Genomic DNA, 21,324 nt, shown 5'->3' on the forward strand with positions numbered 1-21,324 from the left:
GCCTTTTTATATCATTAAGTTCTTATATCAGGGGAAACATAATCACTGGCAAAAATCTTTGTCTTTCTTGTTACCATTTTTCATATGGAAACACCATTATGCAAGTTGATATAAAAAGTGTAACAATTTAAAAAAACTCAGCCAAATCATACTGCTTGTTTGTATTATAATTACACTAGCCCTCCCTTATCCGTAGGGGATACACTTCAAGACCTCCAGTGGATATCTGAAACCACAGAAAGTACTGAACCCTGTATGTACTATGTTTTTTCCTATACATACATATGTATGATAAAGTTTAATTTATAAATTAGGCACAGCAAAAGATTAAGAGCAGTAATACTAAAATAGAAGAATTATAATAATATACTATAATAAAAATTACATGAGTGTTGTGATGTTTTTGTCTCTCAAAATACCTTACTATATCTCATTCTTCTTTTTTTTTTTTTTTTTTTTTTTTTTGAGACAGAGTCTCGCTTTGTTGCCTAGGCTAGAGTGAGTGCCGTGGCGTCAGCCTAGCTCACAGCAACCTCAAACTCCTGGGCTCAAGCGATCCTTCTGTCTCAGCCTCCCAAGTAGCTGGGACTACAGGCATGTGCCACCATGCCCGGCTAATTTTATATATATATTAGTTGGCCAATTAGTTTCTTTCTATTTTATAGTAGAGACGGGGTCTCGCTCTTGCTCAGGCTGGTTTCGAACTCCCGACCTCGAGCAATCCGCCCGGCCTCCCAGAGAGCTAGGATTACAGGCGTGAGCCACCGGCCCGGCCTACATTCTTCTTTTTGATGGCAGGAAACCATGGTTAAATAGGGACTACTATATAAGGTTATTCTACTTTCAGCAAAAGTGGCTTTTTTTGTATGTCCAAGATTCTTAGTTTGTCTACATTTGTGAGATAATTCCCAAAAGAACTTTGGTCTTCTACATCCATGGATGAGTATTCATGAGTGATGCGTATGGTTCATTACCTGTGCATGAGTAAACTGCTCAATAGTGGGTTCTTGCACATAGCTTTCTTTTTAAGCTAACTGTATGTAGTACACAGTACTCAGCAACATCCTGTATACAGTGGATTTGGGACAGACTTTTGGAGGAATTTGGCCATTTGTGGGTGCCTACATTAAATGGCTCTCGGTGTTTGAGGAATTTGCTGTGGGGAGACATACTGCAAAGTTAGTTAAAAACCTCATTTCAGAATTAAACAAGTCCTCACTGCAACTTGTATTACATTCTAGTGAGATATAAATGCTCAAATAAAAACATAACTTTTGTTTGCATGTATTTTTGGGGTCTGTTTGTGTAATTAAAGCAACTGCATATTCACCATTCACAGGCTTTTCTTAAGTCAGTGCACAATCCCTCCACCTCCTGCTTGTTTTTCTTTTATTTCTTTCTTTCCCTTTTTTTTTTTTTGAGACAGAGTCTCACTGTTGCCTGGGCTAGAGTACTGTGGCATCAGCCTAGCTCACAGCAACCTCAAACTCCTGGGCTCAAGCAATCCTACTGCCTCAGCCTCCCAAGTAGCTGGGACTACAGGCATGTGCCACCATGCCCGGCTAATTTTATATATATATACATATTTTTTTTAGTTGGCCAATTAATTTCTTTCTATTTTTAGTAGAGATGGTGTCTCGCTCTTGCTCAGGCTGGTCTCCAACTCCTGACCTTGAGCAATCCCGCCCACCTCGGCCTCCCAGAGTGCTAGGATTACCGGTAGGCATGAGCCACCACGCCCAGCCCTGCCTGTTTTTCTTTCTTTCTTTTTTTTTTTTTATTTTGGCATATGATGGGGGTACAGATTTTAAGGTTTCAATAAATGCCCTTTCCCCCCTCCCCCCACAGGTCTGAGTCTCCAGCATGACCATCCCCCAGACGGTGCACATCTTACTCATTATGTATGTATATACCTGCCTGTTTTTCTTGACTGGGGGCTCTCCCTTTGGTGATTCAGAAGCAGTCAGGAAAGGTCAGAAGAGCTGAAGGAAGGAGGCAGCAGGGAATTATTATATGACTCTGATTGCTAAATGATAACTCTACTGTATCATTTTACCATTCTTTTGGGATCAGAATGAGGGTGGGGTTAGGGAGAAGGTCTCAGGAAGAACAATTTTTTTTGCAGCCAAAACTATTATCACTTTCTCCTGTACAATAATAGTTTGTATCTTGAATACCCAGAGAATGTCGCCCCATTTTGATGGGGAAGAGAGAAAACCAGGAATGTGGAAAACAATTAGACATGGTGAAGATTTTGAGTATCTTATAGGAAATTGTTTCTATTTTATTTCATGAGAAAATGAAAATGTAGTCTTAATAAATAAAATAATTTAAATCTTTTGAACAGTAAGCAATAGATATTAAATTTGTTAAAATTGCTTATGATTCATTAATTCTCAGATATTAAATGTTAATCTATAAAATTTACTTTTAAATTATTAAATCTAATGTTTTAAGAGAAGGATTAGTTTTACAATTTGGAAACTTTATCTTTTTCATTAATAAAAAGATCACCAAAGGTTTTCCTCTGGAACAGTTTGATAATGAAGAGGACAGGACAAATATCTATAATCTCCAATATTCTCATACTGAAAATGTTATTAATATTTTAGTAAAATGAATACAGTACTTTGTACTTTTAATACATATAATATTTTAAAGCTAGTTTCTATTTTTTGTCTCATTTTTAAAGAAAGTTTTTATTGTTTGCTAATAGATTTTTAACTTTTCTTGTTTTAAAACAATTTCAAGGCTGGGCGTGTTGGCTCACGCCTGTAATCCTAACACTCTGGGAGGCTGAGGCGGGTGGATCGCTCGAGGTCAGGAGTTCGAAACCAGCCTGCACAAGAGCGAGACCCCATCTCTACTAAAAATAGAAAGAAATTAATTGGCCAACTAAATATATATAGAAAAAAAATTAGCCGGGCATGGTGGCGCATGCCTGTAGTCCCAGCTACTCAGGAGGCTGAGGCAGAAGGATTGCTTGAGCCCAGGGGTTTGAGGTTGCTGTGAACTAGGCCGATGCCACAGTACTCTAGCCCAGGCATCACAGTGAGACTCTGTCTCAAAAAAATTAAAATAAAAAATAAAACAATTTCAAATTTATAGAAAAGTGGCAAAAGTAGGACAAAGAACCAGAGAACTCAGTATATCTTTCAATCCTTCAACCATACTCCCCAATTGTTAGCAGTGTCCATATTTGCATTCTTTCTTTCTTTCTCTTTCTCTCCATACAGAAATACCCAATCGCTCCCCCCTGCCCCAAATGTACACACAAATACACATATATTACTGTGGTATTTATTTTTCCCTGAATCTTTTGAAAATAAGTTGCAGACATGATGTCCTGTAGCTCCTTAATACTTAGGGTGTTTTTATAGTACATAAATAAAAATTATGAAATTGACATTTATCTAACATTACCATTGAATCCACAGATCCCATTCAAACATTGCTTATTTTCTCCAAAATTTCCCTTTCAGATTCAGAATTCAATCCAGGATCATGCATTTGTCACTTCAACTTGAAAATCTCTCTGTTTCTCATGACCATGATATTTCTGAAGAATAAATACTGCTTATGTTGCAGAATCTCTCATGGTTCATGCATTTTGTGTAAGGAATTGTCTTGCCTTTTTGAAATTTCTACTTTTGTGGATGTTACATAATACAGATAATTTATCAGAAGAATAACACTTGTGTATAGCTTCTAAACAAATAAATGGGTGTACATGTTCAAAATTTTTTATACTAATGGTAACATGTGAAGATAAAGCACTGGAGATGCTGTACTAAGTTATCAGAAAGGGTGACCAGCCACAATCTAGGAGCTGGGTCCTAGAAGGACTTCATTTGGGGAATGGCTGTGGAAGTCCAGGAGCCTTGAGCTGCTGAATCTTGGTTCTGGGTAAGTCCATAATTCTAAGCCTTGAATCATTGTGTGATGAGATGCTTCACTCTCATATAAAAACTTGCTTTAGCTTGCTTTGTGATGTAGAAATTTGAAAACCTATGTTTTAAATTTATTTGAATAGTACTCGATTTTAATGGCTGTCATAGTTCAAAATGTTCTTCCAAATATATGTAAACCCAAATGAAAAAAAGTGTATCTTTGAGTACCCTTTCCAAATTGTAATACTTATCTTTCAAAGCTAATCTGAAATTATGCAAATATTATATTTTTGTTGAAAAAATAATTTGGAAATTTCTATGTATTGAAAGTCTATCCTTCTAAAATTTTAACACCCATGTTTAACATGTGCTGAAACTATTTGAAAAATTTTAAAACAGTTAAAATTTTTAAAGCAAGTTAAAACAATTTTCCAGGTGTCTTAAGTGTGCAAATCTTGGAGTTTTCATAGGCCATATAATTTTTGGAAATAACAGCATGTATTAATGGTAACACTTCCAAACTTCTGTTTTAATAAAGCTCTCTCCATAGCATAAATGTCTTTCAAGAGGTAGTCATTTCCTCATTTATTATTAGATTGAATTTTTTTGTGGTGTGTCAGATTTTAGTGTCAACTAATTGTCATTATAGCAGAAGCCAGCATATTTGATCACTTGATTTTTTTTTTTGTAAGAGAAAAATGAATAATTCATGTGTAAGTTTGCCAGCTCTGTTAAGGACTTCACCACAATGTCACCTGCAGTCCTCTGTGTGATTGCTTGCGGATGCAGTGGTGCAGCGCCAGCAGCCTTTCAGGAATATGTTGATGGCTGAAGGCTCTCTGCTGCATCATTCTCTAGGTATTATTCAGGAAGAGAAAGCTGCCTTGCCCAAGGTCACACCCCTTCCTAGGAGGCCTCCTCCAACAACTAGCCTGTGGTGTATATAAAGGCAGGAACCCTCTTATACTGTTAGTGGAAATATAGGTTAGTAAAGCCATTATAGAAAACTGTATGGAGGAGATTCCTCAAAAACCTACAAATAGAACTTCCATATGATCCAGAAATCCTACTTCTGCGTATATATCCAAAGGAATCAAAGTCAATATGTGAAAGACATATCTGCACTCCCATGTTCATTTCAGCATTATTCACAATAGCTAAGATATGGAAGCAACCTAGGTGTGTATCATCTCATAAATGGATAAAGCAAATGTAATATATATACACAACAGAATATAGTAACAGCCTTGAAAATGAAGGAAATTCTGTCGTTTGTGACAACATGGATGAACCTGGAGGACATTATGCTAAGTGAAATAAGCAAGATACAGAAAGACAAATTCCACATAATCTTAATTATATGTAGAATTTTTTAAAAAGTTGAACTCACAGTAGTAGAGATTAGAGCTATGGTTACCAGAGGCTGGGGTTGGGGGCGGGTGGATGGGGACAGGGGAGATGTTGGGCAAGTGTACAAAGTTTTAGTTAGATAGGAGGAATAAGTTCTGATGATCTATTACGCAGCATAGTGACTGTAGTTAACCGTAATATATATTTCAAAATTGCTAAAAGAGAAGGCTTTAAATGTTCTCATCACAAAGAAATAATAAGTATGTGAGGTAATGAATATGTTAATTGGCTTTATTCAATCATTCCACAATGTATACGTATATTATAATGTCACATTGTACCCCATAAATATATGCAAGTCTTATTTGTCAACTAAAAATTAAATTAAGGGAAAAAAAAAGGTCTGGCCAGCTTGCTGCAAGGTGAGACAATACTGACAGGCTATCTCATTTCCAGTGGGCCCCAAGGGGTTGGTTGAGAACATTGTGATAACTGCATCACCTTCCACTGCTCCCTCTGCTCAATCCTGCTTTCTTCCCTTCCCCATGGCTGTTGATCCTGAGGGCATTCCCCAATATCATTTCTATATGCAACTCTCCCTGTCAGAATCTGCTTTTCTCCTGGGCACGGTGGCTCACACCTGTAATCCTCCAAGGTGGGCAGATTGCTCGAGGTCAGGAGTTCAAGACCAGCCTGAGCAAGAGCAAGACCCCGTCTCTACTATAAATAGAAAGAAATTAATTGGCCAATTGATATATATATATATATATATATATATATATATATATATATATTTAGCTAGGCATGGTGGCGCATGCCTATAGTCCTAGCTACTTGGGAGGCTGAGGCAGGAGCATTGCTTGAGCCCAGGAGATTGAGGTTGCTGTGAGCTAGGCTGATGCCACGGCACTCACTCTAGCCTGGACAACAAAGTGAGACTGTCTCAAAAAAAAAAAAGGAATCTGCTTTTCAGGGAACCTGATCTAAACAGTTACTTTCCATAAAAGAGTGCAGAGTCCCCTAAATGTCTTTTTGTTTTTCTAAAACTAAAAACTAGTTTCTAGTTTTTTCTAAAACTAATTTTTTCATAAAAGTAACCTCGTCCATGACATCCTGTAGCAATTTGCTCTCTATGGCTTCACCATCTTTGCCACAACAGCTTGCTTGGAAGTAAGAAAGGGAATGCTTTTCATTGGTGGGGGGGTATATTATCTGTACCCTTGCTTGGGAATTAAAAAAATTCTGATACAAATTGTTGTCACACAATTTTTCATATGTCATATTTTTCTCTAAGTGAAATTATTTATTATTGAGGGAAAATATTATTCAGTTCTTTTTTTAATGGCTCACCAAAAACCAACCAAACAAACAAAAAACAGTTCTTAATGTGTTTTATTATTGGAAACAGAATCCAGAAACTACCATAGCTGAAATGTGTTAGAAACATCAGTGCTTCATCCAAATGTATAGCAAACCTTCAACACTACATAATTTGTTCCGACATTTGTTTCTTCACTCTTCTGTGATGTTTTCTATATATCATCCAACAATACTTACTGACAAAGAAATGTATTTAAGGTTTCATCATATGCTTTTCTTTATATTATTCCAGCAATTTTTACTGTGACAGAAATAACAAGTGTTTCCCCAATGCATGTGGCTGTGCTTTTTACTTTTGCTTTAAAATGAGAAACCTCAAAAGAAGCTTCTAAATTCTTATTACTACATTTCATGACACTTTGTAAAATTCTACATTCAGGGTTGCCTTTCTTTACAAATCCCTGAAGAATTGTAGTGATTTTTCTTTAGGTTTGGGATGCTCAGTTTGAACATATCCTGCTAATTTTTGTGGCATCACTCTACTATTTGCTATTTCTGTTTCTGGCAGTATGGCAAACTATATTACCCAGAAATGTTCCTACTATAAAACACTTACACATGCTGGATAATATATTACAAGTATCTTTTAAAAGTATATAGCTGAGCTAGAAAGCATGTAAGGAAATCTCCGCTAGGCTAAAAATGAAGTACTAATTGAAAACCAGAGTCATAAGTACACACGGAGGGAGTATGCTTAGCAGCCTGGGGGCAAGGGTAGTTGATTCAGGGGAGGGATGGATGTCTTGTCTCAGTCACATAGAGCTTTCGATCTCAGTACCTACACTAGAACAGGAGACAATGCTTTGGTATTACATGAGTTTAAAAGATTGAATTTGAGACTCCTGTGCAAAGCTGAGGCCTTTGAAGATTCATGCTAGAAAAACTATCTACCCAATGGTACTGAATAGTGTCTCAAGCTTGTATATCTTTGTTTAGAATTTTAGATAGAAAAAAACTGTCCTGAAAATCCATGACTATATCCTTATTCTTATCCAGAGTTAGTATTAAAATATTCCTATCTGTGTGGTTCTGAAAACACTAAACCAGCACATTAACATCAAAGAGGTCTGAGTCTGTGAACACCCTGGGCAAAGTAAATGTAAAACTTCTCTAGGGGAGCGCCCTCAATCCAGATAGTACAGGATTACCATCAAGAGAATCCTGCTGCTGACAAGTTCACAACACAAAATTACAAAGCATGTAAGAAAACAATATATAATGATTAAGAGCCAGCATACAAAATAAGCATTAGTAATATACTACCAAGAACATAAAGAGAACTATTGAATAGTAGAGACAAAATAAGAATGCTTAGAACTGTTAAGGATATAAACATGGAATCCAAAGCATGAGAAAGAAGTAGACACTCTCAAAAAGACTAAGACAATTTGAAAAAGAAACAAATACAACCAAATTGAACTTTTAGAAGTGAAACATGTAGTCACTGATATTATAAACTCAGTGGACAAATTGAACAGATTTGACCTAGCTGAAGATGGAACTAATTGGAAGATAGCTGAAGATAGATCTGATTGGAAATTGTGATGCAGTTACTTTCATTATGCCTTTGGACATTGTGCATTATACATCTGGCTGCTTGTCTCCAGTGACAGCCTTCTTTGAGTTAGTTTTCCACCCACTGTTCTGGTCTACTCTACAACTCTTATATATTTCTGGTCCCTTCTCCCAATCCATGGTACTATGATTGGATCATTTTGCCAGAGATATTCCTACATGTGATACATATTAGGTCTTCAAATGAATCTGCTTCCTCAGTGATAAAGAGTAAATTTTCATAATATTGAAAGAAGCTGCACTTTAGATCACTAAACCAGTACCGGTTATCATGAAGGAAAATAGGAAAACTAGAGATAGATAGGCAAATAGTCCTAGTTTTAAAAAAATGAATAAAGTATATTCTATAAAACAGATAATCTAAATTTGCTCAATAACCTGGAAAGATTCTAAATCAGATAATTAAAATAATTTTAAATAATTATATTAAGAAATGGAAGCTTTTAGGAATTAACTTTGTTTCAAAGGAGCAAATTCCCCAACCAATTTTTCTCATACACACACACACACACACACACACACACACACACACTCACACACACACACTTAATTTACTGATAGATCAAAGGAATGCTATAGACAGAATATGCAAGAATATAAACTATTCTAGGCAAGTTAGATAAATGTACATTATGTTAGTCAAAGTTCAGTGTAGAAAATAGAAACTATTCTAAATATTTCAAGCAGAATTCACCACATTTCATCAAAACTTCATTAATTACTAGATATACCATTATGTCTAAGAAATGCAAAGTCCTAATAAACTATGCCAAAATTCCTTAATGATAGTCTTCAGTGAATTGGTCACATCAGCCATTTATTACTTTGAAGTTATTTTACCTATTTTGAGGGATTTGATTATTTTTATTGCTTTTGGTTGTATTGCTTGACATGTGAAAGATAATTCTTTTACATATATTTCAGTAACAAAACTGGGAAGCCCTGCTATAAAGTAGGGGTTGGCAAACCATACTCCATGGGCCCAATCTGAAATAAAGCTTCATTGGAACACAACCATGCCCCTTTGTTTATTTACTATCTATTGGTTCAGTGCATGCTACAATGGCAGAGTTGAGTAGTTGTAACAGAGATTGTATGACTCAAAAGGAAAGGGCTCTTTATAGAGAAAAAGCTTGTCAACCCTTGCTGTGGGGAAATATGTGTTAGAATAGGAGATGCCATCTATTGCAAAGTATGCTAAGTACTTTATGTGGGGTAGAAAGAAGTCTCTTATCCAGCACAGCCAGGACAAATGCTAGTTGATTGATAGACTGATTCAATCAATTAATGAATATTTACAGAGTAACTACCACCTACCAGGTGAATTTATACAGTACCATCTACCAGGTGATATGGTCAAGTAGCTTGAAATACAGAGGGTAAACAAATGAAAATCATTGTTTTTATAGAGTTTACATTCTAATTGGCTCTAGGAAGGTGGACTAGGGGTCAATACAGAGGAGATAGAAAATGACTGAGTTAATAGGTAAAATAAATATTATGTCAGATCATGAATACGTGTGAAAAATAAAGCAGGGAAGGTAGTGCTGGAGGCAGGACTTCAAATTAAAAATAGAGAAGTCAGTCATGACATTGGTCTGGAAAAGAATTTTTTGAATAAGACCTCAAAAGCACAGGCAACAAAAGCAAAAGTAGACAAATACGATTACATCAAGCTAAAAAGCTTCTGCACAGTGAAGGAAATAACAGCATGAAGGGACAACCTACAGAATTAGAGAAAATATCCACAAACTATGCATCTGATAAAGGGTTAATATCCAGAATATATAAGGAACTCAAAGAACTCAATAGAAAAAAATACAATTAAAAATGGGCAAAAGATCTGAATAGAGATTTTTCAAAAGAAGACATACAAATGGCCAACATATATATGAAGAAATTGCTTAACATCACTAATCATCAGGAAAATGTAAATCAAAACCACAATGAGATATCATCTTACCCCAGTTGGAATGGCTATTATGGAAAGGTCAAAATATAACAAATGCTGGTGAGGATGGGGGAAAAGAGGGACTCATTTGCTCCTGGTGTGAATGTAAAGCAGGACAGCCATCATGGAAAACAGTATGGAAGTTTTTCAAACAATTAAAAACAGAACTACCATATGATCTAACAATTCTCCTACTTGGTATATATCCAAGGGAAATGAAATCAGTATGTCAAAGAGATATCTGCACTCCCAATGTTTATTTGCAGGACTATTCACAATAGTTAAGATATAGAATAAACTTAAGTGTTCATCAGTGGATGAATAGATTAAAAAATATCGTGCATATGCACAATGGAATACTATTCAGCCATAAAAAAGAGTGAAATTCTGTCATTTGTGACAACATGGATGAGCCTAGAGAACATTATGTTAAGTAAAATAAACTAGGCACAGAAGGACAAATGCCACATGATCTCACTCATATGTAGAATCTAAAAAAGTTGATCTTATAGAGGTAGAGAGTAGAATAGTGGTTACCAGAGGCTGGGGAGAGTAGTGGGGAGGGGCAAAGGGAGTTGGTCAACAGGTACAAAGTAACAGGAGGAATTAGTCCTGGTGTTCTATTGCACAGTAGGGTGATTATAATTAACAATGATGTATTGTCTACTTTAAAAGAGCTAGAAGAGACGATTGTGAATGTTCTTACCACAAAGAAATGACAAGTGTTTGAGGTGATGGATATGTAATTGATTATTACCCAATGTACATATGTATCAAACATCACACTATATCTTGTAAGTATGTACAATTATTATATGTCAATTAGAAACAAAATAAAACAAAAAAAGAAGTCAAGGAAGTCTCACCAATAAACAGTATTTGAGTGAGGACCTGAGGGAGGTGAGGACAAACCATGCAGATATTTGGGAGAAAAGCATTCCAGGTAGAGGCAGCAATCACTGCAACGACATTATGAGGAGGATGTGCCTTATGGTTTCGAAGAAAAAGTAAGAAGTCTCACATGTGTTTAGACATAAATAGGAGAAATAAATAGGAAATAAGTTCAAAGAGGCAAGAAGAAACGGGGCAAGCATGATGCAGATTATGGAGCGTTGTGAAAACTTTAGTTTTTCCTGTGAGCGGCATGAGAAGCCATTGGAGAGTTTTGAGCAGAGGAGTAATTAGAACCTACCTAACTGGTTGTCTTTGCTGCTTTGTGGAGAATAGCTGGAAATGGGGCTAGACTGAAAGCCAATTAGAAAGGGCTTAGGAAGCAATTAAGGAGCACTTGCATTAACCCACATAAGAACTGAGCGTGCCTTAGACCTTTGCAGTAGTGATGAAGGTGGGGAAAATATATGGGCAAACTTTTCATGGTGGAAAATTTTGAAAACATACAAAAATTGAGAGACTAATATAAGCCAACTTCAAAAAAATTAGTAACTCATTACCAATTTTCTTTTATCTGTAACTCATTGGAGTATCCTACCATACTATTTTGAAGAAATCTCAGACAATTCCTGATATATTTTGAAGGTAAAAACCAATAGGATTTACTTCCAGTTTGGATGTGGGGTATGAGGTTCAAGGAAGACTCCTTCAGCACCAGGAAGGACAGAGCTGAGATTTACTAAGACAGGAAAGACTAAATGAGGAATGGAGGTTTTCTGGTGGGTCTGGGGGTGGAAATCAGAAGTTTGGATTTTGACACAGTAATTTTGAGATGTCTATTAGCTATTCAAGAGATGAAATATTGAACAGGCAGCTCTTCGTGTGTGTGTGTGTGTGTGTATGTATACATATAACATAGATGTGTGTGTGTGTATATATATATATAGAAAAAATCAATTAAAAATAGGCAAAAGCAACTGTATATATATATATATACACACACACACACACACACATATATCTCCAGACTTGTTAAGGTGTGAAAATTTGGGGGCCCTTTATGATTGGCACCTGCTGACCTCTCCCATTTCATTTCCCTCCAGTTCCCTGTAGGTATTGGGCCTTCTTTTGGTCCTTTGGATGCCAGTGATTCCCAAATGTTACTGCATGTTAGAACCACCTGGGGGAGATTTAAAAGCCCCAATGCCCACATTGCATCCCATACCCATTATATCCAAATATCTGGGAGTGGAGCCATGCATCAGTACTTTAAAAAAGTCTCCAGGTGATTCCAGTGTGCAAAGTTTGGAAATGCACTGCTGTAGCCACTGGCGATGCAGTGTGGTCCCTCATCCAGCAAGTGTGGTCCTTCCATCAGCCATGTTGGCATCACCTGAGAGCTTATTAGAATTGCAGAATCTTAGGCCCCACCCCCAGCCTCCTGAATCAGAGCCTACAATTTAACAAGATCTTCCAGTGATTTATGTTCGCATTAATATCTGAGAAGCACAGATCTATCTCTTGCTTTTGTGTCTTCGCAGAAGCTGTCTTCTCTGCCAAGTTGCCTGCCCAACCATCCTGCTGTCCCATTCTCTTTTAACCTTCAAGATTGACCTCAGACATCCCATTCCTGGAAGGCTTTCTCATTCTTCCCAACTCATGCTCAGGCTATTCTTCTGGGGCCACCCTCTATTTACCTTCATTACACCTTCTATTACAGCTTACTGTAATTGTTGTTTTAGCTGATAGTCACCTAGATTTTGAACCCAAAGTGGCAGAGATTGTACCGCTGGTAATAGGTACTCAGTTGGTATTTGTTGAATTGAATGCCTAAGGCAGAAATTGGTTAGGCAGGACTCATAGGCCTAGATGTCAGGGCACAGAGTCTATCAGATCAAACCACTGGAGATGCTAGCTCTAAGAAGCAGCAGCCCTGATGTGCGTGAGCTCTGAGCTTTGGGCTGCACAAGAGTGTTGCTTTTCTCTTATCTTCCCTGCTGTGGGGAGAGAGATTGTGGTTTGCAAGGTATATATATATGCTCATAGCCAGTGAAGAAGCCTGAACTCTTTAGTGTACCCTTATAGCTATAGCAAGGAAGAAGGAGTTAGGATAGTTTGGATTTATTCTAAAGTTTTATTAAAATTGTTTCCTATGATAACTTTTTTTTGTAATTGTGAAATCATTACACAGAAAAGAACAAAGAAAATGTAAGTTATTTGCAATCCTGTAACTCAGCAAAAAAAATAAATTATTTTAGCTTGTACCATTCTAGTATTAATATGGAGAAAAATATCAGGACCCACATTATCTGACCCCCATAGTACCTCTCTGATTTTCTTTTGCCCCACTTGTTTCCTCTGCTTTAGCCACACTCACCGCATTGCATGCCAGGCATGCCTACCTTCAGGCCTTTGTCTGGCTATCTTTTCCAAGTGGGTCAATATACCCTGACTACCCCCTAACTTTTTAGTCTGTCCTCAAATCTCACATTCTAAAAATTGTCTGTCCTGACACCTCTATTTAAATCTACAACCTATTTCCACATTATACCTCCACATATAATCTCCTATCTCCAATCTCCCTTAGCCTGCTTCATTCTGTTTTTCTTAACAGAATTTAACAGAATTTTCTAACATAGTGTAGAATGTACTTATTTTATCTATTGGTTATTTTTTTTTTTTTTTTTTTTGAGACAGAGTCTCACTTTTGTTGTCCAGGCTAGAGTGAGTGCCGTGGCGTCAGCCTAGCTCACAGCAACCTCAAACTCCTGGGCTCAAGCGATCCTTCTGCCTCAGCCTCCCGAGTAGCTGGGACTACAGGCATGTGCCACCATGCCTGGCTAATTTTTTTTTTATATATATATCAGTTGGCCAATTAATTTCTTTCTGTTTATAGTAGAGACGGGGTCTCGCTCTTGCTCAGGCTGGTTTTGAACTCCTGACCTTGAGCAATCCGCCCGCCTCGGCCTCCCAAGAGCTAGGATTACAGGCGTGAGCCACAGCGCCCGGCCTTATCTATTGGTTATTGTTATGCTTGCTTCCCTCTCTGTTCTCCCTTTAATCTTCAAGGGCAAAGAATTGTTGTGAGTCTAACAGCTACTACCATATAGTAGATGTCCAATAAATGTCTGTTGAAGGAATGAATGAATATATATTTGTAACTAAAATAATAACATAGCCTGTAATCCTAGCACTCTGGGAGGCCGAGATAACCAATAGATAAAATAATCAATAGATAAAATAAGTACATTCTACACTATGTTAGAAAATCCTAAATTCTGTTAAGAAAAACAGAATGAAGCAGGCTAAGGGAGATTGGAGATAGGAGATTATATGTGGAGGTATAATGTGGAAATAGGTTGTAGATTTAAATAGAGGTGTCAGGACAGACAATTTTTAGAATGTGAGATTTGATTGCAATGAGGATAGCTCGAGGTCAGGAGTTCGAAACCAGCCTGAACAAGAGCGAGACCCTGTCTCGAAATAGAAAGAAATTAATTGGCCAACTAATATATATATATAAAATTAGCCAGGCATGGTGGTGCATGCCTGTAGTCCCAGCTACTCGGGAGGCTGAGGCAGGAGGATCGCTTGAGCTCAAGAGTTTGAGGTTGCTGTGAGCTAGGCTGACGCCATGGCACTCACTCTAGCCTGGGCAACAAAGTGAGACTCTGTCTCAAAAAAAAAAAAAAAAAGAAAAGAAAAGAAAAAAATAACATAGTGTAACTGCTTTCCAGACTTAACAATATACTGATATTATTTTTAACTTAGCAATATACTGTGTCTGTGTCTTCATATAAATTAATATTCTTTGACATGCTATATCCCTGAATGCTTTTAAGATTCCAAATCATTTTTGTAAGCATTGTTAGGTTCCAGCATCAGTAAAGGTTTGAAGAAAGCCCAGGGAGGAGCTGAGCACACCCCATTCATTTAATTGAACACATATACACATACATGTGGCCTATTATATGAAAAAATAGTGGTTAAAGAAGCTGAGGGAATAAAAACCTTAATTAAATATTGAAATAAGATCCTTGCAAACAGCAGCCACAAGTGACTTTACTTTTTTGCTCCCCAGTTACTGGTATATAGTAGATAGAAACTCTCTCCAGCTCTGTTTGGGGTCAACCCATTCTCACTGCAGTGACTGCTACCAACTTGCCTTGGAGGTGTCTGTGACGGAGCTGCCCCTCTGTGGGAGAGTAAAACCAGCAGGCTTCTCTTCTTAGCTTCTGACTCTGGGCGGCTGTGAGAAGCTGGCTGCCCCCGTTTCCATGGGTGACTGGTCCTCTGGTTGATGGCAAAATGACTCCAGACTAAAGTGCACTTTTTATTCTTAGGTATCATTTTCAGATTTAGGGAGAAATTCTATGCCATAGAGAAGAAAGAGGCACAGACGTTCATGATTAATGGAAAGAAAGAAGTTCATTTTGTCTCTAGTTCCTTTCTTTGTTCCCCAGTCCAGCTCATTCTCCCTTATTCATTGTCCTGCTGCTGACCATTGTGTGATAGTGTGACCACCTATGGCTTTTTCATCTATTTACCAGCATGGTTCACACATTCCAAATGACAGCAGAGATGTTAGGCACTGTAACTCACACAGGGAAAATGGCCAGTTTTTCTACTGTTCTTCTTTGGCATTTGTGTTATTTTTAATTCCTTGTCTAGCTAATTATCCTAGAAGACAGCGAGCATTAAGAACCTTACACTTGACTAAAAATGAAGTCAAAGAATCTGGCATCTTCTATTTTCAGAAATGAATTTTTTAAAAATGAACACTTCTGAAGTATACATTACTCTTTTCCTTAGAATGAGGAAAAGTTCTGAGAAGGTTGGCATGCTGAATGCCTTAAAGAAGAACTTCAATGAGACGTCAGATGAAAGGTGTAACAGTACTTTTTATGACTTAAATAACTGAAGAGTAAAAAACATCTATTGTTATTATTCTGTCCATTTTTTCTCTTTATTTTTTCTGTGTTGTGTATTTGTCATCTATTTTTTAAAAACTGTATTTCAAAACCCATTACTTCTTGCAGCCCAAAGAGATTTCTGAGAAGTCCTGCTTATGATGGAAACATGGATTTACATAATAAAATAGAATTTGTAAAGATAATTTGAACATAAAGTAGCCCATAAGATTATCTTTTCTAGAGTTGAACAATGAATTTGGTAAGTCTGACATGTATGCATAAATATCATATAACATAAATTTGTTAGAAATGAGAGTGGATATCAGTATTCTTCCTGAGTAGTTCAGGTAATTAGGAAAGAAGTAGAGGGGGAAAAACACTAGAAGTAAGAAGATTTGATTTCATGTGTAATCAGAAGATGCCAAGTAATTCATCACTAATTCAAATAGTCAAGGAAAGTCTAGGAAAAGTCCTAGGGAGCATAATTAGCTATTCAGAGGGTTGAAACATTTGCAAAATGTAACAGTTATAAATTGCTATTTTTTTTTCTCAGAAGACCTGAGCAGTGCTTCATTAACAAATCCCAAAAGATTTTTCAGAAAGTCTCAACACCAAATACTTGTATATGATGCAGGACTTTTGACCTAGAAGGAGAGTGGCTGGCTTTGGAAGGTTAGCTTCTTGCTTTTTGGAAAGCTTTCTGGAACTCTGCCACTTACACTTTCTGGGCTTTATATCCTCTTCATGAAAAATGGGAAGAATTGTGCCTGTCACCCATTTGTCTCCCAAGGGTGTTATAGAACATCTAGAGGAAGTCCATTTACCCACAATGCCATGCAGGAAATGACAAGCCAATGGGCCTCCCTGGCCTAATAATGTGTTCTTGGCCTCTTCTGCTTCAGGTAAGGGAGTATCTTATTATCCCCTAGCCTCCTATGGATACTATTTATTGCTATTGTCCAGACAGCCCTTGATTGAATACTGAACTCAAAAACTTAGACAGGAACTTTGACCAGAGGACTCATTTCTGGGCCTAGTTACCAGAAGTCCTCTTCACAAAGCATGCCAGGAATGATCAACAGTTCTGATCACTGTGACTTTGGAGATGCTCAGGACTCTTCCTTGCTGTCACTGGTTATGTCTGAGACTGTCTAGGTGGAGATTTGGTTGGGGTAAATGACTGCGGGAGGGCTAGAACTGTGAATTTGTTATATTTTCTAAATTTCCTTCTGGAGGCTTCTGGAATCTTACCCCTATGGCTTTGAATACCAGGTGGGGAAAAATTCACCTTCCCATTGCAAGAGCTGCATTAGGAGGGAAAAAACCCATCATGGTGTTTGGGTGGAAGCTGACATTAGTTTTCCATGAGAAGCAATGCTGCCCATGATGGTTACATTCTGTGGGCCTATTAGTAACAATATATTAATAATTCATCTATGGTATGGGTTTAGTGGTCTTCTGTGGGGTATTTTACCTAGTCTCAAACATTTTACCTAGTCTCTCATTGTTTCTGTGAGAATAATATATCCTGAGTTCCTCAAAATGGACTAAAAACATTTGGAATACAAACCATTACTCAATGGGGACTGATGTGGGGCAGCCATAATAAATGGTTCAGAAAATGTGGTCCCTGCTGGCATTTAGCAGTGCCCACAAATTTCAATCTCCTGGCTTTAAGTTTCTTGGGAGCTCTTCATTTCTCTACTTGGCTTAGTAGGTGGAATGCATGCAATTTTCTAGTTAGTTGAGAAGATGCATTTCCTGTCCACCCCTAAAGTTTTGTTTTTGAAGTTTGGTAAAAGGGTGTTTTTTTGTTTTTTACCTCTTTAAAATTTAAATTCTTTTTAAAAATGTACTTTAATTTTTTTAAAAAATTTATTTTTATTTGTTATGGGTACATAATAATCATATATTGTTATAGGGTACATGTGATGTTTTGATACAGGCATACAATGTGAATTAATCAAATCCAGGTAATTGGGGTATCCACCACCTCAGGCATTTGATATTTCTTTGTGTTAGGAACATTCCAATTTCACTCTTTTAGTTATTTTAAAGTGTATCTTAACTTATTATTGATTATAGGCACTTCGTTGTGCTATCAAATATTGCTTATTTTATCTAACTATCTTATTATATTTTTGTACCCATTAACCACTCCCACTTTATCCCCACTCCCCCACTACCCTTCTCAGCCTCTGATAACCATCATTCTATTCTCTGTTTCCATGAGATAAATTGTTTTTAATATTTAGCTCCCACATGTAAGAGAAAACATTTGAGAAAAAATTTAAATTGTTAAATAATGAGTGAATGTTGGATTTTTGTTGTTACTCAGGTCAAACTTCTGGAATTATCCTTGACTCCTGTTTCTCTCGAACCTTATACCAAATTTGTGAGCAAACAATGTTTTCTGTACCTTCAGAGTATACTCAGGATTCAATAACTTCTCAGTCCCTCAGTATGCTCATCCTGGTCCAAGCCACTATCATCTCTTGCCTGGATTATTGCAGTAGCATCTTAACTAGTCACCCTGCTTTCACTCTTATCTCCTACAATGGATCTGGTACACTCTTCAGAGTGATCCTGTTAAAGTATAACCACATCTTATCACTTTCTTTTCCTTAAATTCTTTCAATGGCATTTGATCTTCATCGCAATAAAAGCCAAAGTCCTTACAAAACCCCATGCAATCTGATCTCATTTCCTATGTTCTCATGCCATCCTGTCACCCGATCTCAATTCTTTTCATTGTCCCCAGTTCACTCTGCACCAGACACATAGGCTTTCAGATACTCCAGGCACCCTTCTGTCCAGAGTGAATGCACTGGCTGTACCTTCTACCTGAATCTTTATACTCCATATAAATCTGTGGCTTGGTCTCTCACCATTTTCAGGTCTTAGATGTCACTTTCATGGAGAGGTTGTCCTTGATAAACTTAGATGAAATTTCAACCTCCTACTCCTTCTGGGAACCCCAACAATGCTCTCACTTGTTTAATTTTTCCATAGCATGTAACACCATTTGCTGTACTATATACCTTACTTATTATTTGTTGAAATACAAACTTCACAGAAGCAGGGATTTTTTCTCACCACCTGGAACAGTGCCTGGCACATAGTAAGCAATAATAAATATTTCTTGAGTGAATGAATGAAATACTTTTTCTTCTGATTGTATTGAGATAATGAAATTAGTTTTCTTCCTTAAATAGTAATAAGCTACATTGTATTAAGAGGTTTTCTAGTAGAAAAACCAACCTTATATTATTGGAACAAAACACAACCTGGTCATGTTGTATTATCTTTTAAATTAGTTATTGGATTCACATTGTTAATTTTTTTTTTTTTTTTTTTTTTTTTTTTTTTTTTTTGAGACAGAGTCTCGCTTTGTTGCCCAGGCTAGAGTGAGTGCCGTGGCGTCAGCCTAGCTCACAGCAACCTCAAACTCCTGGGCTCAAGGGATCCTTCTGTCTCAGCCTCCCAAGTAGCTGGGACTACAGGCATGTGCCACCATGCCCGGCTAATTTTTTCTATATATATTAGTTGGCCAATTAGTTTCTTTCTATTTATAGTAGAGACGGGGTCTCGCTCTTGCTCAGGCTGGTTTCGAACTCCTGACCTCGAGCAATCCGCCCGCCTCGGCCTCCCAGAGAGCTAGGATTACAGGCGTGAGCCACCGCGCCCGGCCCACATTGTTAATTTTGTATTTAAGATATTTTAATGTATGTTAACTAGTGATATTGACTAGTGATTTTTTTTTTTACCTCATTTAATTAATTTCTGTTCTTTTTTTTTTTTTTTTTTGAGACAGAGTCTCACTCTATTGCCTGGGCTAGAGTGAGTGCTGTGGCGTCAGCCTAGCTCACAGCAACCTCAAACTCCTGGACTCAAGCAATCCTTCTGCCTCAGCCTCCTGAGTAGCTGGGACTACAGGCATGTGCCACCATGCCCAGATAATTTTTTCTATATATTTTTAGTTGTCCAGCTAATTTCTTTGTATTTTTAGTAGAGACAGGGTCTCGCTCTTGCTCAGGCTGGTCTCGAACTCCTGTACTCAAATGATCTGCCTGCCTCAGTCTCCCAGAGTGCTAGGATTACAGGCGTTAGACACCGCGCCTGGCTGATATTGATTATTTATTTATTTTTTGAGACAGAATCTCGCTTTGTTGCCCAGACTAAAGTGAGTGCCGTGGCAACAGCCTAGCTCACAGCAACCTCAAACTCCTGGGTTCAAGTGATCCTCCTGCCTCAGGCTCCTGAGTAGCTGGGACTACAGGCATGCGCCACCATGCCTGGCTAATTTTGTCTATATATATTAGTTGGCCAATTAATTTCTTTCTATTTATAGTAGAGACGGGTTCTCGCTCTTGCTCAGGCTGGTTTCGAACTCCTGACCTCAAGCAATCTGCCCGCCTCGGCCTCCCAGAGTGCTAGGATTATAGGTGTGAGCCACCATGCCCGGCCTGATACTGATTATTAATTGCCTTTTCTTCTGCACTGTTTTTGATATCAAAGTTGTACTAGCCTCATAAAATGAGTAGAGAGGTGTACTTTCTTTTTCTAGCCTCTGTAGGAATTTATGTAAGATTGGATCAAAAAACACTTAGATATTTGGTTGAAACTCACCTGTTAAAAATGTGTAGGCCTGTTTTTTTTGTGTTTGTGGGTGGAAATATTTTGGGCTATTGACTTCATTTCTTTAGTTAACTAATTTAGTTTTTTAAAAAAGATTCTCCTTGATTCAGTTTGGACAAAATTAAGTGTGTGTGTGTGTATTTACATACTTCATCTAAGTGTATAAATTTATTAGGATAAAATTATTCATAATAATATTGTCTTTTAATCTTTGTAATAACACATCTGTAATAATGTTCATTTTTCCATTTTTAAAAATTTATGGAAGGCTTATCTTTCTATTCTTTTTTTTTTTTTTTTGAGACAGAGTCTTGCTTTGTTGACCAGGCTAGGGTGAGTGCCATGGCGTCAGCCTAGCTCACAGCAACCTCAAACTCCTGGGCTCAAGCGATCCTCCTGCCTCAGCCTCCCAAGTAGCTGGGACTACAGGCATGTGCCACCATGCCCGGCTAATTTTTTTCTATATATATTAGTTGGCCAATTAATTTGTTTCTATTTATAGTAGAGATGGGGGTCTCGCTCTTGCTCAGGCTGGTTTCAAACTCCTGACCTCGAGCAATCTGCCCGCCTCGGCCTCCCAGAGTGCTAGGATTACAGGCGTGAGCCACCGCGCCCAGCCCTTCTTTCTATTCTTGATCAGTCCTGCTAGAAGCTTGTCAACTTCTTATATTTTCCAAGAGCCCACTTTTAGTTTGTTGATCCTTATTCTCTGATTTTTTTATTTAATTAATTTCTG

General features: G+C 37.5%; 1 protein-coding gene across 1 annotated transcript in view; it reads left to right on the forward strand.

Moving 5' to 3' along the window:
- LOC105881571 (uncharacterized) overlaps positions 1–3,704 on the forward strand; it is a 28,356-nt gene extending 24,652 nt beyond the window's left edge. The window contains exons 7-8 of the mRNA XM_076001383.1: positions 197–253; positions 3,483–3,704. Of these exons, the coding sequence (XP_075857498.1) occupies positions 197–253; positions 3,483–3,667 (242 nt within the window). The 3' untranslated portion in view covers positions 3,668–3,704. The remainder of the gene's footprint in view (positions 1–196; positions 254–3,482) is intronic.
- The last annotated feature ends 17,620 nt before the right edge of the window (positions 3,705–21,324 follow it).

Source organism: Microcebus murinus, chromosome 1 (assembly GCF_040939455.1).
Source record: "Microcebus murinus isolate Inina chromosome 1, M.murinus_Inina_mat1.0, whole genome shotgun sequence".
Classification (NCBI taxonomy): Eukaryota; Metazoa; Chordata; class Mammalia; order Primates; family Cheirogaleidae; genus Microcebus; species Microcebus murinus.